This window comes from Balaenoptera acutorostrata, chromosome 13 (assembly GCF_949987535.1).
Source record: "Balaenoptera acutorostrata chromosome 13, mBalAcu1.1, whole genome shotgun sequence".
NCBI classification, from domain to species: Eukaryota; Metazoa; Chordata; class Mammalia; order Artiodactyla; family Balaenopteridae; genus Balaenoptera; species Balaenoptera acutorostrata.
In genome coordinates this window covers 16,669,180-16,696,738 of record NC_080076.1, presented here as the reverse complement: position 1 = coordinate 16,696,738, position 27,559 = coordinate 16,669,180, and the positions used below count along the sequence as shown (strand labels likewise).

Below are 27,559 nucleotides of genomic sequence, written 5' to 3'. Positions count from 1 at the left end.
TTCCCTCCGCCGAGTCGGCACCGGCCGAGCGTCCGCGCCCGCGGGCTGCGGGGCTTCGCGTCTCGCCTCCTTCTCCCCGATCCTCCCTTCCCCCACCGGCCGCCCCCTCCCCCTCTCCCGCGCTCCCTTTTGTTCGCTCGCCGCTCGGGCCGAGCCGCCGGTGTCGCCGCCGCCGCCCGGGCCCGCACCCCGATCGTAGGCCCCGGCGTGGCGGGCCGCCGCCGCCGCCGCCGCCGTGCGGCCTAGAGCGCGGCGCCCGGGGAGGCGCGGGGCCCGGGCCGGGCGCACCGCAAGGCCGCGGCGGCGGCGGCGGCGGCGGCGGCGGCGGCGGCAGCGGGGCGGCCCGGGCGGCGGCGGCGGCGGCATCGGCAGCATCGGCGGCGGCACCGCCGGCGAGGCCCCTCCGCCGCACACGCACACCCCGACCCCGGCAGCGGGAATGCGGCTGACACGCCCGTAACATGGAAGCCGCCGCCGCCGCCGCCGCCGCTACGACGACAGCAGCAGCAGCTACAGCAGCCGCCGGCGGCGCCGCGCTGAACAAAGGTCATCCGAGCTGCGGCCCAGACGCCCGGGCTTGACCGCTGCGAAGGCCAACCCCGGGCAGGGGGTGGGTGTGCGCCCGGGGCGCGGGGGGCGGCGAGGGGGCGGCCGGGCCGACTGAGGGGTGCAGGGCCGCGGAGGAAGCGGCGCGGGCGGGCTACGGCGAGGGGCGGGGGCGCGGGCCCCTCGTGCCCGGCCCTGCAGTCGGGGCCGGCGCGTGAGGCTCCGGCCCCTGGGCCTGACGGCCGCGGCCTGTCCCACCCAGGCCTTGGGGACGGCCGGCCTTCGCGGCCCGCCGGCCTCCTTGGGGGGGCCGAGGACCAGCCGGTCTGGCTAGGCCCCGCAGGTTCCGAGAGGGGGGCCACGTGAGCGCCGCCGCTCGCCTCCTCCCCCCTCCGGCGCTGGCGCTGCGCAGCGGATTTTTTAAAAGGCCTCTGTGCCCCTCTGTCCCACTGGCCCCGAGTCCGCCCCCCGCCTCCACCCCGGGCAGCCCTAGACTTCTTGCCCGAGGTGAAGGGATTTGGACTACTCCCCCCAGGTGCTTGAAAGAAGAGAAGGTCGGAGGAGGAGGAGGAGGAGGAGACTGGGGGGCTGCTGGTGGTGGTGACAGGGCTGCGAGAGAGAGAGGAGAGGAACGGGAGGAGGGGGCTGGGTGGGGGGGTGACAGGCAGAGAGGAGCCTGGTCAACGAGCCCGCAGCACTCTGCTAGGAGGCCGAGGCCGGCCCCTGCCGCCGACGCAGCCAGGGTGAGCAGACACACATAGATCGCTTTCCTGGGGGCTCTTTGTCAGCCACCAACCCAGAGCACACACACTGACACACACGTACACAAAGATCTGAGCCAGGTTGTGGGAGGTAAGTGGGGGAAGGAGAAGGAGGGGCAGCAGTGTCTGCGGTGGGCTTTGGGGTGGACGGGAGGGGGGATGGGCCCGAGGGGCTCTGGGGTGCTGGTGAGGGGAGCCTTTCCAGGGCTGCGTGCTCGTGCGGCGGTGGAGGGGACCCACGATGACCTTCCCGTCCTCACCAAGACCTAAGAGGGAGCAACCACCCCCAGCGAGATCCTCCCTGTGCTGATGATTTTCAGGGACTTGTTGGCAACTCAGCGAGGGTTGCCATAGCTTTTTTATGTAGGGTGACCAGAACCGGTTGAAACTGGTTTGAGGCAGATCAGCTCCTGAGCACAATGCAGTCACTGAGCTACTACAGTGGGATAGCAGCTTCCTCCCTTCATGGCAGCCAAAAGCAGAGGAGCTTGCAGGAAGGGACCATCCCAACACAGTATGTGAATGCACACTTAGACACCACACAGCACTGGTACGTGACTAATGGAGCCCTAGAAGATTCTGTGTAGAGAAGATGGGGAAAAATGTGCAGGTTTGCAAGGTCTGAGATTACTTGGGCTTTTCCTGCCTTTTTCTTTTGCTTAAGGGATGGACAAGGAGCTGAGATTTATGACCCTTATTAAAGAAAAAAATGTGCCTTGCTAGGGTGGGGACACTTGGTTTCTGCAGTCTCTCTCTCTCTCACTCTCTCTCTCTCTCTGCTTCTCTACGTTTTTAACAAAACAAAACCAAAATGAACTGATGGATTTGTAATGATAGTTTGTTTGTTGCTGGAGAATGCTACTTTGCATGCTTTTTTTCTCTTGCAGGGTATGTTCTGTTTTGTGCTTTTCCTTTTAGAAGCTACTAAAGGGTTTTGGGGATACTTCTGACTATTATGAAGGCCAAAAGGTAACAATATTGTTCTAGGAAATGAGCATAAATGCGTTCCAGTGATGCTGTAAGGCATACATGCTGTCTTTTTTTTCCTTGTAGGCCTGTTGACTGGGGCTGCTTTTAACCCTTTCATATTTGCAGAGAATGCAACCGTGTGACAGTAACTGAACATTGGTCCAAAGTCTTTCCAAAAGGTCAAGGTTCACAAGGTGAGATATGATAATTTTGAGCATGAATTTAAGTATTTATTTGAAGATCCGTTCAGACACAGATTGACAGTGCATTGGTACCCTGGAGATAATATTGGGTGGAGAGTGGAGAAGAAATACTCTTGACGTCAGCCAAGTTTAATGGGATTAGAGTGACTTTATGATAGTGTTGCTGTCAAGGCGAAATCAGAATGACTTCATTAAATCGCATGTGGCTGGTCATTTAGAAAAGGCAGGCCTGAAAAGCAAGTTTAAGAGAATGGTAGGCGTCAGGGCCTTGTGGGGAATGCACTGTTTTGCATAAGACTAAAGCAGTACACATGTAGCATTTTCCCGATGATTACAGGAAAATGGAAGGACTTTGCCAAATCCAGGCAGCCTAGCCACCTTTTTGGGATTTGAGGAGCCTGAAGGTAGATTTGCCTTTTGTTCATTCATCACCTTTCTTTTTACCTTGCTCTGTGTGTTAACCTGAAAGGCTTTTCACTCCAAGTCAAGTGGTGGAATGGCTTTTATTGATTTGGGCGGGGGTGGGGTGTTGACCGTGAGTTTGCCATTGGATTATTTGTGGCATACGTTTTAATATGGAATACTTAATACAATGCCAGGAGGAGACTGGGTAGTCTGGCTTCCTCTGTGCAAAGATGCATGTTAACTCAGAGCTTTATAGCAGTGGATGGTAGAAAATGTCCAGTGCCTTAAAGGATGACAGTTTGATTTGAGCTGGCATTTTTATGCATCCTCCAAAACCAAAAGAGGTTTTAGAGGAGAAGAGAGAAGCAGCAGTGATCAGTGGTAGCAAAGTAAAGAACAAAGGCAGTGAGACCTCACAGGGGAATACGAAACATTTCGCCTTGGGGTTCCTTGTGAAAAGAGCTGCAACTTCCCCAAACAGGAAACCAGCAGTTCCAGAATCAAATCCAAGATGATCGCAACAACGGATAGAACTAGTTCTGTCTTCTGGTTTGGTAAAAGTATAGTCAAGAGGAGCCCATAGAAGACACGATTGAAAACAAATTTCTCCCCTACTCTGTGGAGGGTATTTTGTTCCTCTTTGCATTCAGCAGAACAGTCTTTTCAGAAGTGCCGAGGGTCTTAGAATGGGTTGTGTGCTGGCAGTTGGTGGGCAGAATATCTGCAGTGAAGGGTGTCAAGTATGCAAGGGTTTTATTGTTGAAATATTTTTCATATGATTTCAGAGCATCCGGCGTGTGATAAAACTGGCAAAAGAGAAACAACAGGGCATGGTTAGCTCAGAATACTTTGTGCGGTATTTAATAGAGATAAATGTAATCTCGGACTGAGAGGCCAGTAAATAGCTCATGTGATGGAACAAAATTCTTGACAAATCACTGTGCGAAAATTGGTTTTCAATTCTACAACATTTTTGACTGCCAGAGGTTCTGTGTCTGAATGTGGCAGAAATCTGCTTGCAAAGCAGATCCCAATCCACGTTGCATGATATGCTGTTCCTGCTTTTCTGGTGCCAACTAAAACTCAGATGGCTAATGTGATAAACCTTAATTAGCTTAATACTACAATAAGCTGTTTTATAATTGAGTCCTTCACTCCTATCTTTAGAAAGTCAGTGATTTTTATTTAACTTTGACAGCTAACCCCTTGCAGTGACTGTTTCTTGATAGGATGTTTAAAAGCCCTTTTTTGTGAGGCGTGGCGTGTCCCAGAACGTTCTGGTTTACTCTCTGTGGTTTTTAGATTTGTTACTCCCCCTCCCCCCAGAAGGCGCCTGGAAAATAGCATTTGCTTTGCACGCAGGCCCGTCTTTCCACTTTCCAGCTGCAAAGAGCCGTTGCAGGTCGGAGAGCTGGTTCTCCAGGGCTGCAATCAGGAGCCCATCTTGGCTGGAGGTTTGTCTCAGGTGGCGATCTCATGCTGGGCTCTGAGGATGTGGCAGGCCCAGGTCTCCCGGAGAGGAACAGAGCTTTCTGGGCTCGGGAATGTGAGTGCGGAGAAGCCGCAGTATCCTCTTGCCCAGAAGAGCCAGGTGGGAGTAGGGTGGCACCCACCCTTGGCGTCGGGGCCGCTCTCGTCTGTCGCCATGAGGGCAGCCACACCTGGAGCCCGGAGCCCAGCGCCTGCTCGGGATTGCCTGGGGCAGTCTCCAAGGACGACAGGCGGGCCATCCCCGCTGGAGGAAGAATGTGTGGGTTTGGCTGAGGAGGGTCCACTGGAAAGAAAGAGTCACTGGGTGGTGAACCTTTGCTTGTTTTTATCATTTGCCTACTTAGCATCACTTTTTCCATGTTAAAGAACGCTGGGTCCAGGGTTTTTAGAATTCTCAGCCTCCTGGTTTAGGAGAACTCTTGCGCTCTCTCTCTCTCTCTTTTGCTGTCTTTTCTCACAAAGAGATTCCCCACCCACCTCCCACCTTGACTCCTTTCTAAAGGAGGGTCTAGGAATGCTGCAGCCAACACGTGGATGGAATTTTCTGCTGATACCTTTGACTAGGATGAGTTAGAACTTCAGGATTTGTAGTCTCCCCCCGCCTGTATTTCTTGCCTTGAAATGCTTTCTTGGGCTGTGCTGTGGGGTACCGTCTGTCTCCCGTTGGTTTTGAATAACCTTTCCCATATCCTTGGTGGAACTCCATTTAGCTGTTCACAGCTGGAGCGGAGGTTGCCCTCCTGTGGAACCTCGCAAAGGTTGCCAGCACGGGGAGGGGGGGAAAGACTTGGGGTTGCCCCCCACCCCGTCCCCCTAACATTTCTTCCTCATCAATGCAATACAGTAGCAACAAAATAATAACAACAGCCACTGCTTAACGTCAAGGAAATCCACACCTTTGTGTTAATTATACAGGCAGTACCTCAGAGATACTGTGGGTCTGGGTTCCAGACCACCACAAGAAAGTGATTATCGTAATAAAGCAAGTCACTTGAATTTTTTGGTTTCTTGGTACATATAAAAGTTATGTTTACACTATACTGTAATAAGTGTGCAGTAGCATATCTAGAAAAACAATGTACGTATCTTTATTAAAAAATACCTTATTGCTGAAAAAAATGTTAACTATCACCTGACAACGCACAGTTGCCGCAGACCTTCAATTTGTAAAAAAAAGCACAGTATCTCCGAAGTGCAGTAAAGCAAAGCGCAAAGGAGGTATGCCTGTATTTGGCGTATAATCTTTAACTACGTCATGGTTAAATAATTAACTTTTTGTTACTTTTAAATTTACGTACAGTAAAACCCATGGTTTTATGGGTTTTGACAAGCGTGTAGTGCTGTGTACGCGCCACCACTACCCATAGGGAGTAGTTCCCTTGCCTGAAAAACTTTCCTCCTGCTGTCCCTTTGTAGTCAGACTCTTCTCTCCACTCCCCCCCCCCCCCCCCCCCCCCCCGCAGCCAGTGATTTGTTCTGTCCTTATATTTGGTCTTTTCCAGAATGCCATACAAATGGCTTCTTTGACTTACAAAGTGCATTTGAAAGGCATCCATATTGTTTTCTGTATCCATACTTGGTTCTTTTTTTTATTGCCGAGTTGTGTAGACTGCTCTATGGATGTACCACGGTTTGTTTCTCTATTCTCCCGTTGAAAGACATTAGGGTTATTTCCAGTTTTTGGTGATTGGGAATAAAGCTGCTCTAAACATTTGCATACAGGTTTTTGTCTGAACATAAGTTTTTGGTAAGGACTTAGGAGTGGGATGGCTGAGTCATATGGTAAGTAGATAAGAATTAGAAGTTAGAATGAAAGTAAATTCAGCTGGTCATAGCTCACAAAAAAGATCTAGCCTCGTCAGCTGCAGTTAAGACTTCCCAAGTAAATTTTTCATAGCAAATGTTATCTGAAGACACACGAGAGATGTTCATGATAATAGACCACTCACTAACGGGATGACAGGCTTTATAACCCAGAACTAATTGGAATTAGCCGAAAGTGGAAACAAGAACCTGCAAGTGGTAAAATATCCTTTATTTCCTTCAGCAGTTATTCCTAATCTCCTCAGAAGCATTTGGCAGTTTAATTTTCACATTTGTCTTCAGGTTCCATAAAACACCAACCAATAATAGACTGGAAATTTTGGAAAAGAGTACGAAAGATCTGTGTTGAAATCTTAGCTGCAGAAAGAACTTATCATTAATGATAATTTGTCTGATTTATTGACTGTCAAAATATTGGTGTTATTTTAATATTTGAAGTTATTATTCAGCTTTTGTGTCTTTTAAAGAAGTGAAAGTATTTAAGCAATATCAAAGCAATGAAGTAGGGAGATTTTGGAAGCAGATTGGTTTTTTTTTAGAGGATAAAATAGCGTTCAGGATCAGGAAGAACAAGTAGACAGAGGTTATGGTGATGTGTAGAGGGAGGGAGGGAAGCCCGGGAAGTGGGAATCATTGTTAATTTGGGGATTATTTCATCCATTTAGCAGATACTGCGTGTTTACTAAGCACCGGACGTTGTGCTAGGCACTGGGAGGACCGAGGGAGAAGGAATCCGGAGAGGAAAACCTAGTGGGAAGTAGCCTACAGATGCTATGACAGGAATGTGAATAGGCCACCTAGTGCCAAGCGTGGAGGGAGGAGCCCTGCAAGAGGTGGCTGCCGAGCCGGACCGAGGAAAACCAGTAAGAACCTGTAAGGCAGGCAGAGACTTGGGGGGAGAGCGTGAGAGCCCGACGGAGCAGCGTGTGGACAGGCCCTGGGAGAGCTTGGTGCCGCAGGTCGGGGTGGGAGAGTGCGGTGGGCAGGGGAGAGTAGGAGGAAGCTACGAGGCTGACAAGGGCCAGGCTTCTGAAGGTCGTTTTATGTCACCCATTCCAGCGTGGGCTTCCCTGTGTAGACAGCAGAGGCAGAAAGACTTTGAATGACAGAGGTCCTGGGCCAGCACCACGAGGATGGAATGAGGACTTTTCATGCTGGAGGCAGGGAGGTCAGAGGGGAGGCCCCACCCCAGCAGTGCAGGAGAGAGGAGGAGGGCTCGGTCCGAGGCGTTGGCGTGGGGAGGGAGTGGTAGGTGGTGACTGCGTCAGGGGCAGGTGTGTGTGTGTGTGCTGGTCCCCGATTAGAATGCGGCACGATGGAGGGGGAGGAGCAGAGGATGGTCTCTGAGGTTACTTGCCACGGGTTACTCCTGTCTCTCAGATTCTGAATTCAGGAGGCAGAAATGATTTGGGAGGTGGAGGTGTTGATACAGTGAGTTCAAGTTTGGGTTGTGTTGCCCATGGGGTGTCCTTTGCCTCCCAGATCTGTTTGAGCTGGAGGTCTAGACTGGCAGCAACTAATATAGAACAGAGATGATAGAAGAAAGGTATGAAAAGGTTTGAGTTCGGGCTCCCATAAGATAATGGTTTATATAGTAAAAAGCATAAATGAAGGGGAGGTAGGGGCTGAAGAACTTGAGATGCATGTTTCAGAAAGTTGGAGGGCAGAACATTTCCAGAAAGGCAGACCACGTGTTAGTAGCTGACACCTGCAGACAGCACAATCCGTTTTGGTGGCCTTTCCATGCATTTAGTACCAAGACGATGAGGTGAGCTGTGTGCTATTATCCCCATGGTGCAGGTTGGGAAACTCAGGCCAAGATCCTGGCCAAGGTCTGCCAGCTCGGAAGTGGTGGTGGACACCTAGAGGGGTGGGATAGGGATGGTGGGAGGGAGATGCAAGAGGGAAGGGATATGGGGATATATGTATATGTATAGCTGATTCACTTTGTTATACAGCAGAAACTAACACACTATTGTAAAGCAATTCCAATAAAGATGTTAAAAAAAAGAAATGGTGGTGGAGGCAGAATTTGAAGCCTGTCCCTTGTCACTGGGCTCTTCTGCCTTGGGGACAAGGGGAAACCATGGAAGGTGCTTGGGGGAGGAGCCTAGAGAGACACAAGTAGGGGCTTAACAGCGAAGGCACCAAAGACGCTTGCGTTGGGAGTGGCCTTTAAGGACGGTGGAGGTGCGCGTGTGTCATGGAGAAGCTGGAGGCACGGTAGCTGGCCTTTGTAGTTAGGCAGGTTTTCCTGACTTTAGCCCTCACGGAGAGGGGAGAATCTGTATCTACACCAAAGACGGACAGTGCTAGGAATAACCTGTTGGAAAGACTTAATTGTTTTTTTTCTGGGTACTAGGGTGAGGTACAAATTGCGAGAAGGAACAAAGAGGTGTTTTTGTTTTATTTATTCTTTGAAAAGGATAAGAAAATCAAAGGAAACTGAAAGTGGTGTTGCGAAAAATCTTTTGTTCTAACACAGAAACACAGTTTAAAGAATTCTTTGAATCATCTGCTACAGACAGGAAGTTCTAAATTCTGCCTGTTTTAGAATGAGGGGGGGAGAGCAAATTCTACTTAATCTAAATCTGGAGCCTGAAATAAGTAATTTTTAGATGACCTCAGAGTGGCCTTCTTAGCTGTCCCAAGTATTCCCAACCAAGTATCCTCTAGTTGATGGTCGTTAGGACCCCCAAATGCAGGTTTTGTTTTCAGTCAGCTATTACTACAACTGTACATAATTAGAGATTCCGAGCATCTTGAAGGATTCATAGAGACCTAAAGGTAAAGTCAAGGTGGTGTGGTTCTTGAATGTCTTCTCAAGTCAGCCTTACCTTTTAGGGAGCCAAACTCCTGCTGACTCCTGGGTCTGGTAATGGGTATTGATTTTGATAATTTTCTTCTGTGAGGAATAAATTCTTTAGGTATCTGAGCAGTAAGAATTTTTGAAAAACTTCTAGGTTAGAAAATTTCCAGCTCTGTGTTTAAAAAAAAAAAAAAAATCACAAAGCTGGAAATACATTAAATATTTACAGTTACCTCCTTATTTTCTACAGTGAGCCCAAATTGGTGGTAGTGCCGGCCGGGGCCGGCGGGTGGTGGTTCAGAAGGTAGTTAATTTTTTTTTTTTTTTTAAACATCTTTATTGAAGTATAATTGCTTTACAATGGTGTGTTAGTTTCTGCTTTATAACAAAGTGAATCAGTTATACATATACATATGTTCCCATATCTCTTCCCTCTTGCATCTCCCTCCCTCCCCACCTCCCTATCCCACCCCTCTAGGTGGTCACAAAGCACTGAGCTGATCTCCCTGTGCTATGCGGCTGCTTCCCACTAGCTATCTGTTTTACATTTGGTAGTGTATATATGTCCATGACACTCTCTCACCCTGTCACATCTCACCCCTCCCCCTCCCCATATCCTCAAGTCCATTCTCTAGTAGGTCTGTGTCTTCATTCCCGTCTTGCCACTAGGTTCTTCATGACCTTTTTTTTTTTTCCTTAGATTCCATATATATGTGTTAGCATACTGTATTTGTTTTTCTCTTTCTGACTTACTTCACTCTGTATGACAGACTCTAAGGTAGTTAATATTAATCGCACATTTGGAACTAGAACCCAGCACTCTAGACCTCCTGGTCTAAGACTGTTGCCATCATTACTTTCTCTTTGCCTTCCAAAATTTCTCATATGTGTTCTGATGGTATATATAGGCCAGCTCATACCTACAGTCCTCACATCATGTGAACCTGAGAGCTTGAATTATTCAAATGAAGCCCTCATATAGGTACTCATTGATCAGCTGGTTCTTAGCAGTTTTGCTGATTTAACATAGCAAGAGTGGAGAAGGTAGTTGGAGGTCTCTAGCTTGAGAATTGATTATGGCTAGTGTTTTACTTAAATTTGGGTGGTAAGGCCATGGAGATTTTCAGTTGCCTTTGGCCAGCTCTCAGTGATATATACCTGTCTGCCCAGCCCTCAATGATATAAACCTGTGTTCTGCCACCGGCTAGCTGTGAGACCTCAAGCAAGTTACTTAAATTCTAATTCATACTTTTCTTGAGGGTTGTTTTGAAGATTAAATGCATATGAAGTGCTTAGGGAAGTGGCTGGTGCGTGGTGAGACCTCCCTAAAATCTTAGCTGTAGTGTTCCTGAGGCTTCCTGTTATAGGGTAAGGGCCTTAGCCCTGACATTATCTTTTCTGTCTTGGAAGGTGGTGTTTCTCCTGTTCTTTTACCTCCTTTATAAGTAGTGATTTTTGTTTTTGGAGGGTGGGGCATGAAAACATACACAGTAAGTGTCTCCTGCTTTGTCTGTAGGTTTTCAGTTACAGCTGCCCTATATCTGGTGAAAGTGGGTGAAATCTAGGCAAGAGTACTTGTTCCTACTTGGCTGTACTTCCTTTTGTAGCTGGAAAATCTTGGACAAATTTTGTAGTTGTAATCTTACAACTGTCTTTGCTCCCAGAACAATTCAGCCCAGTCGGCGAGTGGCTAGAGTCTGGGTTGTCTGACTATTGGTGTAATTTATGTCAACCAGAGTTTAAAAACAAGCAAAATTTGATCGTGAATATATGGCAGGTAGCTCAAGCCTCTGTTCCGTCCCTTTCCTGCCCATGTTCGCTTGCAGGGACCAGATAGTCGTGTCTTGTACACTGGGATTTGGAGGTGATGGAAGATTGAGTGGAGAAGGGATCCCCGGGACCTTTCCGTCTAGGACTGCCCTGTCCAGTGTGGCAGGTACCAGCCACACATGGCTTTTGAGCACTTGTAATGTGGCTAGTCCTAATTGAGATGGGCTGTAAGCATAAAATATACAGCAGGTTTTGAAGACCTGTACCAAAAAAGAATGTAAAATATCTCATTAATAGTTGTTTAATATTGGTTATATGTTGAAAGGACATTTTGGTTGAATAAAATTTATTATTAAAACTTATTTCACAAAATTCCCCCCCCCCCTTCTTTTAAAAATAGGAATAGAAAATTTAAAACTATATATTTGGTTTTCATTCTGTTTCTGTCGGACAGTGCTGGTCTGGATTGTTGGATGGACAACTAAATAAATTTAACAGTGAAACTCCTCTGGTGCCCTGCAGTATTCATATTTATTGATGTTGAGCCCCTCTTTTGGTTGAAAAAGATAGTGTAAGAACTACGTTAGGGTCTCCTTGTTAGAGAAACTCATTCTCCCCTAGTCTGGGCTCCCTTTCTCTCCCAGATATTCCTAATTCATCCCTGGGTTATGGGGTTTAAACATCCGTGCCGGGTTGGTGTCTGCTTCTGAATGGAAAGGGAACTAGCATTTGCTGCAAGTTTACTGTGTGCTAGATGCTTTATGCTGACTGTCCCCTGAAAGGTAGAATATCCCCAGTGAGACTTAAGAGAGGTTAAGTGACCAAAGATGGTACCACTAGTGAGAGACTGAGCCTAGACTTGGACCAGGGTCTGGCTGGCCCTGGAGTTCTTCCCTGCTTCATGCTGCCTTTCCCTTCCTGCCGCTGCTGTCCTGTACCTGCGGCCCACAGTCCCATGTCCCTCCTGGGTGCCCTTGTTGTCCAGATGGGACTTCTCACACTTTAATTTGCATACAGATCACCTGGGGGTCTTGTTAAAAAAATGCAGATAATGATTCAATAGGACTGGTATCGGCCCAAGATTCTGCATTTCTGACGAGCTCCCAGGTGATGGTGATCTGCTGGCCCGTGGACCACACTGAGTAGCAGGGTCTCCACTGTTTCCCTTGGTTTCAGACCTGCTGCCTCTTGCTTCCAGAGTGATCTGATTCTCCAAGCCTTGCCTGACTATGGGAACTCACCCTCGCTTTGCATGTGATGCCAGTGAGTGCAGCTGGGGTCAGCCCTGGTTTTCAGCCATGGACGCCCAGCCTGGCATGAACACTGATGTCTGGGTACACGGGGTCTGACTGGATCCTCAGTTTATTCTTGTTCCCACATACCTGCGTTACTCCAGCTTTATTACCTTGAGCCCTTGGCATCTGTAGTGAGACAGAAGGTGATTTTAATATTGAGATGAGATCCAGGAGATACACGACAGGGGTACTACCCATTTCAAGTCATTGTGATGAAGACTCTCAGGCCTTAAATCAGCACCTAAGAGTGACCGTGCCATGTTTGGATCAGGGACTTGGGATCTGATGGGAGGTGAGGACTCAGAGCTGTTAGCTATTCCTGCCTCCATACCTGACAAGGAATTGAGTGACTTGTGACTTTTCCTTAGAATAAGAGTCCTAATGAGCCGCCTGCCAGGGCGGTGTTGAAGAATGGCTAATCACCACCACCTGCTTGTCCAGCGCATGATGAAGGCAACCACCCTGGAGCCCTTGGATCCAGATGCCTTGGGAAAGGTCACTCCGGGGCCTGGGCCAAACAAGAAATTGAGTTCTAGGAAGGAGTTTGGTTATGTGTTTGAACGGTAAGAGACTACAGAACTGTAGTTGGTGTGTTTCTAAAATGGGGAATGGACATTGATTAAATTAGTTGTAAGGATAAAATGGTATCTGTTCCATGAGATAGGTTGCCACCCCATCTCTCTACAAGAAAGCCTCCCATTTCACAGAAATCCTAGTTGAGTTTTAGATCTTACTGGACATTTGGACACTGAGAGTTCTATGATACATGGATCCAGCACATTGAATATGATTTATTAATTGTTGACTAAATCCGTCAGCTCCTTGTTTCGTGCAGAATCCCTGCCTGGGGTGGTGGAGGTATGTGTCTTGGGCCTGTGGGTGTGTCTTCTGTGGTGTCACATTGCCGTGCGGGGAGCAGGGACAAGGCTGGGCATTCAGGACGGGCATGGCCATGGAGACAGCCCTGGAGAAAAGGGTTGGAACCGTGGATGTTAATCTGAGTTGGGGGTGAGTTCAGGATGTAGTGGGGTAGTGAGTCAGATGGCTTACTGGAGTATGCCAAGAGTCAGCGTCAAAGACCAGGCAGATAGACGTGCAGAGAACATCGGAAGGCAAAGCAAAGATGACTGGTCCCCAGTCCAGTGAGCTAGGAAAGAACCAGGAGTGCACGGCATGCAGAGCGATGGGTGTGTAAGAGTACGGGACCACAGGCATCAGGAGATGTGCATGATCTCTGTGCTCATAGGAGAGCCCCACGGGATGATTGTGGAGCGAGTGAGTGAACAGGTGAGCGAGTGAGGACAGTATGAGATACAGTGCCCATGGTTCCTGGATAACTGAATCGGAACCAACCTTACGAGGTGGCCTTCACTTGGGATGGTGACAACCAAGGACAGCTCAGGCGGCCGAGGTGAGGAGATGGATTGGGAGAAGCAGTAGCTCCTTGTAGACAAGATTCACATGGGAAGGCATTGCAACACTAGATTGTTTGGAGTTTGCTTGACTTTAGAGGACACACAATCGGGACACGGCTGTTTAAACCAACACCATAAGAAAGGGAGCTAACCGTTGGGCCCCAGCTGCTGCCACGAGGACCTGAAACTGGGAGCTCAGACATCATCTTGCTCTAAGATTATTTTGTGCTCTTTTTAGGGCCGCGTGTCCTCAGTTGTCTCTTTGTGCCTCTCCCTTGGTACAGCGGCGTTCTCTTTCCTGAGCACATGGCTGTCCCACAGCCCCTGTGTCCCTGTGTCCTCGTTTAAGCCGCCGGTGGATATCACCTGTGTTCCTCAGTCTCACTGCCAGTTCTCAAGACCAGAAACCTAATTGGTCCTGGTCTCATCCGCTGTGGCTTGGAGGGCAGGGTTACTACTGACCCTAAACGGGGGACAGTAGTTTCAGAGGAGGTGGCCAGTGGGCTTGTGAAACACCCTGAGGAATGTCTACTACAGTAGGGATCGTAAAGGCAAATGGATGCCGTGTTAGCTGTCTTTGGTGTGTGTGGTCCAGGCATTCCCCATCGTACAATGGGATGCTCTCTAGAGAATGTCATCCTAAGAGCAAGATCTGGCGGCTGCCTTTGTTCTCACATTGGCAAACCAGTAAGTAGATGAGTAAAGGCTATGAAACTAAGAGCTGCTCGTGTTTATTAGCGAAGTTCAGCAAGCTGTAGGCCAAAAGGAGGCAGTGAAGGGGGCCGCCTTTTATAGAATGTGCTCTTGTTCATATGTGACGGTGACGCTGCGGACCAGCTGTTGGCTTTTCGGTCAGGATGGGTTCTCCTTGGTGTGTCCCGTCTTTCCTCTGCCCTCCTCTCTAGCCTAGAGCACGGGGTTGCCACATGACTCCGCCGTTTAGGGGGTGCAGTCTGTAGCATTGCCATGATTCATCATCGTCAGGAAATAGCTTACCCATAAACGAATGGAATTTGTGTCAGGTTTTAACACTGTTCTCTGATAGGCTCATTTGGCTTCTGAAGGTAGAGGTGGGAGGAAATAGACAAAAAAGGAAACATTGCATGGAAGTAGAGGTTCCAGTAAAGATAAAGTTCGGGTGCAGTTTTGAAAAAATAGAGGGAGGGAGTTTTTACAAAAAAGGAAAGAAGATCCACGGAGGGAAATGATGGGAAAGCTTAGCACTTGGCATGAGAAGAAAACATGTGCAGAGGACACCGAGCAGTGTTTTCAGGCTGGGACAGAGATTTTGAGGCAGGAAATATCTCAGAAAACAAGAGTTGCAAGGAAGATAGCTGAAGGGGGACTTGGTCACTTTGGGAAAGTGCAGTGAAGGAAACTGTGTCTCTTTGGAGACACTTTGGATTTCTGAATCATTAGGCCTCACAGCACCCCTGACAAGTGGGTGGCCTTAACCCGTTTTATGCCTGAGGCACTTGAGGCCCCAAGAATGAACAGATACGCCAGGCTGAGTGGCCAGTCATTGTTGGAGTCGGTGTTCATACTTGCCTCTTTTGGACCCGACGCCTATACCCTTTACATTCTTTAGTATAGTAGCCAAGGTGTACGAGCTCTTTTGAGTGTAGAAATGGAATCTTTTCTCCATTTTGTGTTTACTCAAAAATCACAGAAACAGTATGTTAGGCTTTCAGTATTCGCTCCATAAATGCATAGCACGTGCTGCTTGTCTGAGGAATGCACTGGACTGGGGCACTGGAGGTAGGAAAACTGGCCGAATGGCTGGAGGAATTGTTCAAGCGTAATGTTTAGGGTCTCTTCTGGGTGCATAGATGTGTATCTGAGGGCTCGCATGGGGGGTGGCGGGGGCTTGATGTGAGTGTATGAATGTTTGGGGCCCCTCATAGGTGTATGTCTGTTTGGCAAAATGCAAGTCTGGTTTAGCTGTCCAACGTTCATTTGGGGGAATGATTAAACACATGGTTTAGCACTTGAGTAATAATAATTAGGCTTTGCTAGTTTTGATTTAGATGACTCATAGATTTTTCAAAAAATTTCTTTTCCTCCTAATCTTGGGCATTAGGGTATTGTTGACTTCTGTTGGAGTTTCAGATTTAACTATAACTTCTTTGGTTACACAGTGCTCTAATTTCAGGTCGTTGAGGATAGGAAAATTGTGTTCTGCCTCTGCTGGCTTCTTAGAAGACCTTGCTGGGCTGCCTTTCTGCAAGAGGCACTTGAGTGAAGGATGCTCATTATTAAATCCAGGTCGTTGTTGAGAATTCTGGTGGCATCTGTGTCCTTATCATCCGCTATTTGAGGGCATCAGAGCTGTGGCTGAATTTCTTCTAGGGCTTTCTCTGTGCTAGAATCCTATCACTGGCCTTGTTTTGATGTTTTAATAACTCACATTAATATGTACTTACTGTATTCCAGGTACTGTAGACAGCACCTACCTGGATTGTTTTATCTAATTCTCACAATAACTGTGGGGTAGATCTTACTATCTCCATTTTCTACTCAAGAAAACAGAAGCTTAAAGAAGTAACTTGCTCAGAATCTTGTAACTTTTAAAGAGCAGAGCCAGGACTTGCTCCAATCTGTCTTATTCCAAAGCCCAGGTTTTCGCTACCACAACGTACTGTGGTTTATAGGTGTTATTTCTGTAGCTGATCAGTGGGAGACTCAAACATCTTTGAGGTTCAAAGCCACGGCTTCTGGGTCAACCGGTATTTCTCCTGTTGTCAAGATTCAGGAGGCGTGTCTTGTTTGCTGCCTGACACTGTTGTGGCTATGGCTGTTGAGAGCAGGTGAACAGTAAGAGATACCTCGGTCCTGTGATCTTCCTTCCTTTACCGCGAACGTGTGCCTACCTGTGTGCACGTGCGTTTGGCAGCACAGATAGCCTCCTCTTGGCAATACTTACAGAACCAGCCACACACTGTTTTTATAGTCTTTTCTTTTTCTTTTTTTTTTAACGCATTGTTTACTTTGTTTATTTATTTATTTATTTATTTTTGGCTGTGTTGGGTCTTCGTTTCTGTGCGAGGGCTTTCTCTAGTTGTGGCAAGCGGGGGCCACTCTTCATCGCGGTGCGCGGGCCTCTCACTATCGCGGCCTCTCTTGTTGCGGAGCACAGGCTCCAGACGCGCAGGCTCAGTAGTTGTGGCTCACGGGCCTAGTTGCTCCGCGGCATGTGGGATCTTCCCAGACCAGGGCTTGAACCCGTGTCCCCTGCATTGGCAGGCAGATTCTCAACCACTGCGCCACCAGGGAAGCCCTATAGTCTTTTCTATAGCAGAGTCCCTTTAGAAATACTACCTTCTTGTTCTTCCGCCATATTTGGAGATTTGTTCTCTTGTTCTTTCCTTAAGTCGTCTTGGGTCAATGCAGAGGTGCCCCTGGAGAGGAAGTACCAAGAAAAACACGGAGGTAGAGTTGTTCAGAAACATGGGCAGGAAGAGTCTCCCTCACACTTGGCTCCAGAACTCCTATTTCCTAATACCGTCTTCCAAGGAGGATAATTGATTAGACCTTGTTTCAAATATGTCCCAAAGATGTCTCACCCTGAAAGCTTCCAGCATCAGATAAGCTTGGGTAGTGTTCCCAGCCTGGGCATTGGATCCCCACAATGAAGTTTCACCCTAGAAGTTCACATCAACTCTTGCAAGTTCAGAGAAGCCTTAAAAGAAAGGTGTGTGTGGGCTTCCCTGGTGGCGCAGTGGTTGAGAGTCTGCCTGCTAATGCAGGGGACACGGGTTCGAGCCCTGGTCTGGGAGGATCCCGCATGTCGCGGAGCAGCTGGGCCCGTGAGCCACAAATACTGAACCTGCGCGTCTGGAGCCTGTGCTCCGCAACAAGAGAAGCCATGATAGTGAGAGGCCCACGCACCGCGATGAAGAGTGGCCCCCGCTTGCCTCAACTAGAGGAAGCCCTCGTGCAGAAACGAAGACCCAACACAGCCAAAAAAAAAAAAAAAAAAAGCCATACCCTTAGCTCTTAAAAAAAAAAAAAAAAAAAAAAGGTGTGCGTGTGGGTGTTTAATCCAGCACTTCCCAAATTCCTAGACTGTAGAATCCCTTCTTTCCCCTTTTTGGTGGAAAATTGAATAGCAGGAGGAGCATTCTTGGGGGACCATTGTTCCAAGCTGTCGGTTATCTTTGATGAAATTAGTAAAAAATGAGGGAGGGCCTTGTGAGAAATAAACAACTTCCTCCTTCTCCTTTTAATATAACATAGCGTTGGACAAAATATGATTAATTCTCTTTCTCTGTGTTTTCCTGTTTTCTGTCTACTCCAGGAAGATAACTTTAAGTGAGTTTTCTTTTAAAGTCAGCAGCCTGTAGACGTGCTGTGAATGATAAGCTTGGGGGATGCTCTCAGTCATGTTTTATAGATGAAAGTACTGCCTTTCATAAATCCAGAAATGCCTTAAGTGAATTTGGTATCTAGCAAGACTAGGCGATGGCCTCATTTTGGAATTCAGGACCAGTTGTGATAACCCTGTGGGGGGGCCCCTTTGTCTACACCCTTCCTCAGCTGGTGGGAGAGGAAGTGGAAGGGTAGCTGGAGTGGTGACGCCACCCTCTCTAGGCTGGGAGGGGGCTCTGGTGTGCATGCCCAGGGGGAGCGGGTTTATCGTGATCTTAGGAGGATTAGGTGTTGGTGGCAGGAGAACAGGTGATAACGGGAATGTCTGTTCATGCAGAGCAGGGCTTTTCACCCTCAGCACTAGTGACATTTGGGGCTGGGTAGTTCTTTGTCTGGGGGCTGTCTGTGCAGTGTAGGATGTTCAGCAACGTCCCTGGCCTCTACTCAGTACCCCACTGGGTGCCAGTAGCACCCCTCGCCCCGCTCCGAGCTGCGCCGACCAAAAACGTCTCTGGACATTGCTAAATGTCTGTGGTGGTAGAGGAGGGGCAAAATCACCCCCGTTGAGAACCACTGACTCAAAGCCTTGTAGCAAGGACGACACTTCAAAACTGGGGTAGTAAAAATTCCAAAAGAAAGACCTCTGAGGGACGCCAGCAAGCACGTGTGGCTGGACTGTAAAATCCGCAGAGAAGAGCAAGATACCTTCAACTGCTAGTGCCCGCCTCCATGTTTTCTAATGCTGGAAGTCTCAAAAATGTTTGCAAATAGTTTAGTATTTAAAATAAAAAAGTTGCTGGTAAAATGAATACAAAACAGCAAAAAATAGAGCCGCTGGTTTGATGGGAGCATTTCAGGGACAAAGGCTTCTGTGCAGGATTTAGGATTTTTGTGCAAAAATCTGGAAGGTTTATTCAGGTGACAAAGGAAAATTACTTTGAAGTTCTCCTGTCTGTACTCTCAAAATATCACCTCTAATTTAGAAAATCTATACTTTGCTTCAAGCTAGAATTATAGAGATGCTACTAAAAAGTGTGGCATTTATAAAATGCCAGAGGAGTGCTTCTGAAGCCTTCATGAGTTTTTCTCTTAAACCAGGATCTTTTGTTTTTAGTACTTAAATGGGTCTGTAAGTGATTTCTTAGTTTTGAAATAATTGGAATTCACCAAACACGAAGCATTTTGTATCCAACTAATAGCAAAAAGAAATTTGGAAATTTTTTTCTTGCTCTCTCATCATTGAAACTGTTTGAATAACCCACTTCAAGCAGAGGCTGTAATGACTTTTTCTGAAGTTTATTAATGGTGACAGATTTAGCCCAGACCCTTTCAGTATTTCTATAAACTCATTGACAAATTAGTGAATTGCCGGCACAGGGGCCCTTTAGTTAAAAGAATGTGGAATATCCAGTGGGAGATAGAGCGCTTGCAAAAGTACCTTTGACAGAATTGCCAAGGTTGATGATTCTGACTCTCCCCGAGTTCATAGGAAATGTAAACTTTCATCTACTTCCCTGTAGGTAAGAGATTGTGAAAATGCTTAGGTGGGTGAACTTTGAAAACCATCCTGCCCCTGCCTTCCATCCCCTGCCCTTTCTGGATTCCGGTGTCAGATGTTTAGTGTGAAACCTAAGCCTTTTTATGAACTTTACATATCTATAAATTTTACATATCTATATGTATAAATGTATAAAATGCAGTATGCTTAGTTTACATATCTATCTGTATAAACATGTACAATGCAATATGCTTATTTTTTCTTTTTGATTTTAATGTAGTGTATGTATTGTTTTGGGAACTGATTCCCCCCCCCCCCCCCACTAAATGGTGTATCTTGATCGTTCCATGTCAGTATCTATAATAGCTCTACCTTACTTTTTTTTTTTTTTTTTTTTTTTTTTAATGAGGATCTTGAATCAGATGCGTATGTTTGATTGATTGATTGATTGATTGATTTTGGCTGTGTTGGGTCTTCGTTTCTGTGCGAGGGCTTTCTCCAGTTGTGGCAAGCGGGGGCCACTCTTCATCGCGATGCGCGGGCCTCTCACCGTTGCGGCCTCTCTCGTTGCGGAGCACAGGCTCCAGACGCGCAGGCTCAGCAGTTGTGGCTCACGGGCCCAGTTGCTCTGCGGCATGTGGGATCTTCCCAGACCAGGGCTCGAACCCGTGTCCCCTGCATTGGCAGGCAGACTCTCAACCACTGCGCCACCAGGGAAGCCCTACCTTACTTTTAATAAGTGCATAGCACTCCATTAGAAAGGATGTACCATAAACAATGTGAATGTACTTAACACTGTTGAACTGTACACTTAAAAAATGTTTAAGATGGTAAATTCTATGTTATGTATATTTTACTGCACTTAAAAAAAAAAAAAGAATGTACCATAATTGATATAATCATTTCTCTGCTGATGGACATTTACACGTTTTCCAGTGTTTTGCTGTATTACAAATAACTGTGCACCAAACATTTTTATACAGATGCCCCTCACTTTGGAAGATTTTATTTCTCTGGTTTAAAGCTTTGTGCCTGTGCACTAAGATCAATGACATGTCTTCCAGATACAGCAACTAGGATCCTGGCCCTTTTTCCCTTGGGAGTAGCTAAGGAAAGAGCAGGTTTTTCCTTCTGGACTTTAAGAATTTCTTGGTTGTGAGTGTGGTTTTGGAGAGAGAATCCCATAGTTTGTAATCTCCTCAGCTGAAGATTTTCTTTCTTTTTTTTTTTTTTTAAGTTATACAATTTTTATTTATTTATTTATTTATGGCTGTGTTGGGTCTTCGTTTCTGTGCGAGGGCTCTCTCCAGTTGCGGCAAGTGGGGGCCACTCTTCATCGCGGTGCGCGGGCCTTTCATTATTGCGGCCTCTCTTGTTGCGGAGCACAGGCTCCAGACGCGCAGGCTCAGTAATTGTGGCTCACGGGCCTAGTTGCTCCGCGGCATGTGGGATCTTCCCAGACCAGGGCTCGAACCCTTGTGCCCTGCATTGGCAGGCAGACTCTCAACCACTGCGCCACCAGGGAAGCCCCGAAGATTTTCTTTCATTAAACTTGGAGGGTGTCTGGGCAAGCCCCTTGCCCTGAACACCTGTTTACTGTCTCGCACCAGATATCTGCAGAGACGGTCAGCCCAGGTAGATGACCTGGTTCCCAGAGGCATTCCTGGAGGTGAAAGGAAGGCCATCCGTTGGGAAGACCGGTGGCTGAGTTTCAGTAACCGGGTTTGGCCGGCCGGTGAGGGGCTTACTCCTTCACACAGTTGTCTGGGCAGAACTGAGCCAGCTGTTCAGACGCAGGGCTTTGGTATTTGGTCAGCTCTGACTTCGGCCTTCAAGCTTTTCTAGCGGAGGAGCCGTCATGTTGAAATGCTAACCCGAGGGCAGCCCTGCCCTTCAAATTTACATTCTGCTTTCTAAAGAAAAACACAGGACAGGTATTTTTGGAAGCTTTGTGTATTCGGTTAAGTAGATATTCCACTGTTGAAGAGCCTTAGCACTCACGGCAAGTCAGCACAGCTCTATTTTTGACTCTTGAGCAGGGAAAGAAAACATCAGTCATGTGGATGGCCTGGAGTTACTTAATTTGGGTATGTCGGATGCGGGTTCAGTCACGGGGCAATCCAGCACCCTGAGTCTCCCGCGCTTGGTGCTGGGGAGGTGGTCTGGTGGCAGAAGAGGGACATAAACTGGTCCTCGGCAGCAGTTCGGGACCTGTCCCCTCCCACTGGGGCCTCCACAAAGCCAAGCCAGAACCCCAGGGCTGAGCGCGCAGGAGCCTCTGCCCTGCGGGACGTGCCGGTCGTGGTGAAAGTGTCCTTTCCCAAATCCTAGGACCATGCTGAGCGGTGGCCGGGGGTGTGGGGCGGTGTGTGTGAGCTGTGGTTCGTCCCACTTCCTGAGGAAGTGACTGAGGGTGAGCTCTGTGAAAGCTGCTTTATCCAGGAGTCCCACGTGGCCAGCCGGGGAGGAGCAGACATCCCATGCAAATCGATTGTCCTCTGAGCAGGGGGCTTTGAAATTAAAGGAGCCCTCTGCAGACATCTTTCTGTTAGTTCTGCTTGATCTTTTTGTGCTTCACTTTCAAAAATTATTTCTTACTGCTCTGTCATTCCAGTTGTCTTTCTGTGGATGTCCTATACCTGGGTAAACAGAAGATGGAAAGAGCAGGACTTTGTCTTCCACAGAGGGTTCTCTGGGATTATGCTCTGATCTAAGTTATGAAAACTCAAATGCATTTTAAAGGAATGTAGTCACTTGAATAATAAAACACAATTTTCATGGGATATTTAATCTTCTGCAGGCAGACTCAGGATAAAACTCCTGGGTATTCATTAATAAAGCAAAATGTGGAAAATGGGGCATTTTGGAACATTTTAGCAAACTGCAGACTAAAATCAAATATTAAATCAGTTAACTCCTTGTGAAAGTAAAGAACCACTTCTGATGTACCCTGTCATGGCTCAGTGTTGCATATTTTCTAGTTTTGTGAATATGAAATAGAATATTTTCATTTTGAGGTTAAAAAAAAATGATTATGTGATTCAGACTTTTCCTTCTCTTTTTCTCCCGTCTTCAGCATATTGTGGACCATATTTTCTCTTTTCCTTGATTTTCCTCTCTTCCTTTCCTTCTTCCCAAGCATTTAGATAGCACTTACGAGCTAAAAGCTCTGAAGTTAGGTGAGTGGAGGTGAATAAACTCCTCGTGGGCTCCCCGTTTCCAGGTGGGTGCTACATATAAAGAAGGGTGCTTGTCAGGGTGGACCTTCCGTCCAGCGGGCTGTCTTTCTTTTACTTTCTCTTTATATTACTTTTCCTTGCCTCTTCATATATATATTTGACTTTATTTCTATAAAGTACAGTTGTTAAGAAAACAGCATCACATTAACTTGTACATTCAACTTGAAAGGGCATTTTCCCAGCCTGGAGCAGGTGCTTAAGAAATATAAACTCCTAAGTAAAATGAAGTACCCTTGTCAGTGCTCCACTGTCATAACCGGGGCATATCCACATGTTCCTGTGCCTCGGGCTTCCACATTCTTCCCTACTCTTTTTCACCAGAAGGGTGGTTATTACCTCTTTAACGACTTCTAGTTATTCTTTTGACCTTTAACTGTACCTGGTATCTGCTTGCTAAAATCTCCGTGACTCTGAATTGCCCTGTTAAAGGAATTCTTTTTTTTTTTTTTTAATTTTTTACTGGCGTATAGTTGCTTTACAATGTTGTGTTAGTTTCTACTGTACAGCAAAGTGAATCAGCTATACGTATACATACATCCCCTCTTTTGGATTTCCTTCCCATTTAGGTCACCACAGAGCATTGAGTAGAGTTCCCTGTGCTATACAGTTAGGTTCTCATTAGTTATCTATTTTATTTTATTTATTTTAAAAATTTTATTTATTTAATTTTAAGATATTTATTTATTTATTTGGCTGCATCGGGTCTTAGTTGCAGCACGTGGGATCTTCGTTGCGGCATGCGGGAATCTTTCGTTGCGGCACGTGGGCTCTTTGTTGCGGCACACGGGCTTCTCTCTAGTTGTGGCGCACGGGCTCCAGAGCATGCGAGCTCTCTAGTTGTGGCATGCCAGCTCAGTAGTCGCGGCCCGCAGGCTCTCTAGTTGTGGCATGCAGGCTCAGTAGTTGCGGTGCACAGGCTTAGTTGCCCTGAGGCATGTGGGATCTTAGTTACCCCACCAGGGATTGAATCCACGTCCCTTGCATTGGAAGGCGGATTCTTAACCATCGGACCACCAGGGAAGTCCCAGTTATCTATTTTATACATAATATCAATAGTGTGTATATGTCAATCCCAATCTCCCAATTCATCACACCCCCCCACCTTCCCCCAAAGGAATTCTTCCGCACCCTTTTTTTGAGAAATTTAAAAGTACTTTGTACTTTAAATTTAAATTAAATTAAAATATAATTTAAATTTAAAATTAAAAATTATGAGTTACATATCAAGTACTACCTATATTCCTACCAGCCACTATTTTAACTGTGAATATCTTTGTACACATGTTCTGTTCCCTCCCCCTCTGTCTCTCTGTTCAGCCCTCTTTTCTCCTCCTTTCCCTCCTCCTCCTGCCCTTTCCTCCTTTTTCCTGGGACCTGGGACCTTTGTACTTAAGGATATTTAAAAAATCACCAGATAAAATGGATTATGCTTTATAAATGGGGTTTTAAAGTTTTTTTATACTTGGTTTTGGTCTATTGTTTTGCATATGTCTTAAGACTTTTTACTTAAAATAAGAATTTATCTATACCAAGTCTGAGGTACCTTGGAAAGTTGACTAGCTACCTCATTCTGTCTTTCTGACCAACGCTTTTTGTTGTCGACCATACCATTTTCTGTCTCATCCTGGCATGATGGGATATTAAGTGCCAGCCTCAACCAGTTTGCCCTCTCTCCTGAGGCTTGGTGAACTCCTGGGTTCATACTTTGCTTGACTTGGGGGAAGTAGTTGATTGCCTAGATAAGATTTCCTTCAGGCTAAGATCCTTTAGGAAAGTGAAAGTGAAAGAGTACCAAATATCAGGCATATGCATAAATAATGGATACTTATCCGTAGGCAAGCCTAGTTTACTATGAAGTCAAGAATATGTGGTCTCTTGATGAATGGAATGACAGAAATTGTTCTTTGAGACATGGTAAACATAAGGGTTATGCTTTAAGAGCGTGAGTAAATGGTTTTAATGTCTCTGTTTCCCTCATCTTTCACTTTATCACATGAGTTAAAAATACATCTTCAGAATTTTAAAGCAAATGGGTGAAACTCAGCACTGTGTATCTTAAAGGTTATTTTTTGAAGTGTTCTTGTTTTTACAAGAATTCTTGAAGAGAAAGTTTTCTCTTGCGGTTCTGTGCTTTGGCAAAGTCTTTTTGGAATAGATCAAAGTCGTATTTTAAAAGGGTACTCCTGGACAAATGTATGCGTTGAAATAACATGGATGTATGTCTGTGACATAATGGAAATGTGTATAGACATAGAAAGTTGTCTGATATATTGTTGAAGGTAAAAAAAAGCCTATTATGTTAAAATTATATATGTGTTTTTATGTTTATGCTTATATATGCATTTAGAAGTCTGTATCCCATATATTATCAAGTGATTCAAGTGGGCCTCCTGGAGACTTTTACTTTCTGTTGCTTATACTTCTGTTTTTCTTTTTGTTTTTGTTTTTTAGAATATTGGCAAAAAGCATATACTACTCTTACAAGAAAAATGTTTTAAAAATCCAGGAAAGAAAGAGAGGCATTTTGAATAAATGGCAGCCTGTTGTCTAAATAAAGCTCTTTTCAAAGATGCTACCTGGGCATTCGAGTTAAGAGTGATTCTAAGGACGACATAGCGACGTTCACATAGAGATTTTGAATCTAAGAGGTTGTGTTGGCTGGAAGGTCCCTGAGTGGGGAGTGAAAAAGACAGAGGAGGTAGGATACTATTCCTGCAGCAGAATTCATGCAGAGGGACTCAAGGTTCTGCTGCTGATGAATGGTGGGGTTCTTGCCCTATCGTTTCTGTAGTGTTCATTACACAGAACGTCTAAGGAATGCTTGTCAGTAAACTGAGAGCAAGTTGGTTATTCCAGGCTATCAAATCAGCAATTTCTAATTTGTACTTCAAAGAAAAAAAAAGAGTAATTAGAAGTTTCTCATTACTTTTAGACATCAGTGAATCTCTTCCCACTGTGGAGTAAGTTAATGGTTAGCTTTCAGAGATGAGGTAATTAGGAAGCTGTATACATTTTTGGATCTAAGTGCTTATTACTTAATATATTAGAACTGCTTGAAGACCTAGCTTCCTTGTGAAATGGTTGGCTTTAGTATTTTATCTTTAAAGGGTTTGTTTGGCCTATGCATCTCTGTGTGGAAGCCAGAGAGAGCAGTGATTGTGTGGGGTAGAATGGTGGTACCATTTTAATTTAACTGTGGATCAGCTGGGTGGTCCCAGAATATCCTAATCCTTCAGGAAAGTCATCAGAGTTCACTGGGTTTATTGTGGCTTTGTCCTTCTCCTGTACTTACTGCCTTTGGTAGTGCGATAGAAGAGCCATTTCCTCTGGTTCTAGACTCAAACCGCTTAGAGAAGGAAGAGATGCTCCACGGCCCTGCACTGTCTTGCTGGTACCTCTGTTGTGGATCCCCATTGTCTTCTCGCTCTTAGTCCATCATTTGTCTTCTCATTATCAGCACTTTTGCAAAGAAGCATAAAGCCATGATTTTCATCTTGGAAAGCCTTCTGTTTAGGAAGTGTTTAAATAATAAAATAAGTGAAAATAATATTCTCATTAATCAAATCCAATAAACCATGGCTCGCTCTGGGTATTAATTTGCGAGGCTTTAAGACTATTGACTTCCTTCCTCTTCCTGAAAGAATTAATTAATCATTTGCTTTTTCTCCAGTTTTTTTAAAAAAAATTATTTATTTATTTATTTATTTATTTATTTATTTTTGGCTGTGTTGGGTCTTTGTTGCTGTGCACGGGCTTTCTCTAGTTGCGGTGAGCGAGGGCTACTCTTTGTTGCGGTGCACGGACTTCTCATTGTCATGGCTTCTCTGGTTGTGGAGCACGGGCTCTAGGCATGCGGGCTTCAGTAGTTGTGGCATGCGGGCTCAGTAGTTGCGGCACGCAGGCTCAGTAGTTGTGGCTCACGGGCTCTAGAGCGCAGGTTCAGTAGTTGTGGCGCACAGGCTTAGTTGCTCCGTGGCATGTGGGATCTTCCCGGACCAGGGCTTGAACCCGTGTCCCTTGCATTGGCAGGTGGATTCTTAACCACTGCGCCACCAGGGAAGCCCTTTTCTGCAGTTTTGATCCTCCCTTTACTCGCTTCATTGTCAGGCACTCCTTGGCATTTTATGATCAGAACTAGCCTATCAAGTTTTTCTAGATATTTTGGCAGTTTTATCTAGGTTAATGTTGTGCCCTACCTGGAATATTTTAGATGTTAATGTACATTAAAGTTGGGGGGAGGTGCTACTGGAATCATAAGAACTGTGTTGTGGGACTTGGAAAAAAGTTAATATCCCACAGGAAAGGGCAAGAGAAATTGTACCCGAATTTTCCTCTCTTGTCTAATGTACGTGTGGCACGGGGCCAATGAGCAGAGGCTCTAATTGGGTTCTTCTGTGTAAATTGTCACTAAATTTTGACCCCAATTGGCTTGCCCCACTTGGATTGTCTGACAGCGTGTACCAATCGCAACCGGCATCGGTGGTGTTCTACAGAGACTAGGCGTCTTCTGGATGCCTGGCCGTCTCTGCTTTGTGTGGGGCTGTCTGCTTGTGAATAGACTTCTTTCTTTCTTTCTTTCTTTCTTTTTTTTTTTAAATTTTTTTGGCTGCACCTCGCTGAGAGGCTTGCGGGATCTTAGTTCCCTGACCAGGGATGGAACCCTTCTCCCCTGCAGTAGAAGCGCGGAGTCCTAACCACTGGACCGCCAGGGAATTCCTAGACTCATTTCTTGAACGTGGTATTTCCCAGAAGGCATGGAACACCTCTGAGATGTTCTCCAAGGAAAAGAAGGTCCAGAGGTCAAATAGATTTGGGAAACATTTCGCACTCCAGCTCTCCTTTGTGATTCAAAATGCACGTTACTCTGTTAAAGATCTCAAAAGGAGGTGGGAATAAAGATTCCCATGTTTTGTGGAACGTTTTGTGGTAGAGAAGCCAGTTTAAACTTCATTTAACCATTGGACCC

At 46.3% G+C, this 27,559-nt stretch overlaps 1 protein-coding gene across 13 annotated transcripts in view; it reads left to right on the top strand.

Annotated features, from left to right (window-relative positions):
- The first annotated feature begins 354 nt into the window (after positions 1-354).
- ZNF532 (zinc finger protein 532) overlaps positions 355-27,559 on the top strand; it is a 104,488-nt gene continuing 77,283 nt past the window's right edge. For 2 of the 13 annotated variants that reach the window (XM_057527051.1, XM_057527045.1), the window contains exons 1-3: positions 355-610; positions 2,195-2,276; positions 2,361-2,470. Coding sequence is in view for 3 of the 13 variants with exons in the window: in XM_057527057.1 (XP_057383040.1) it covers positions 12,624-12,636 (13 nt within the window). In the remaining 10 variants the exon portion in view is untranslated. Of the gene's footprint in view, positions 611-1,477; positions 1,858-1,932; positions 2,277-2,360; positions 2,471-12,596; positions 12,637-27,559 lie in introns of those variants that run through there. The other 11 variants (XM_057527054.1, XM_057527053.1, XM_057527057.1 and 8 more) reach the window with 9 other exon arrangements.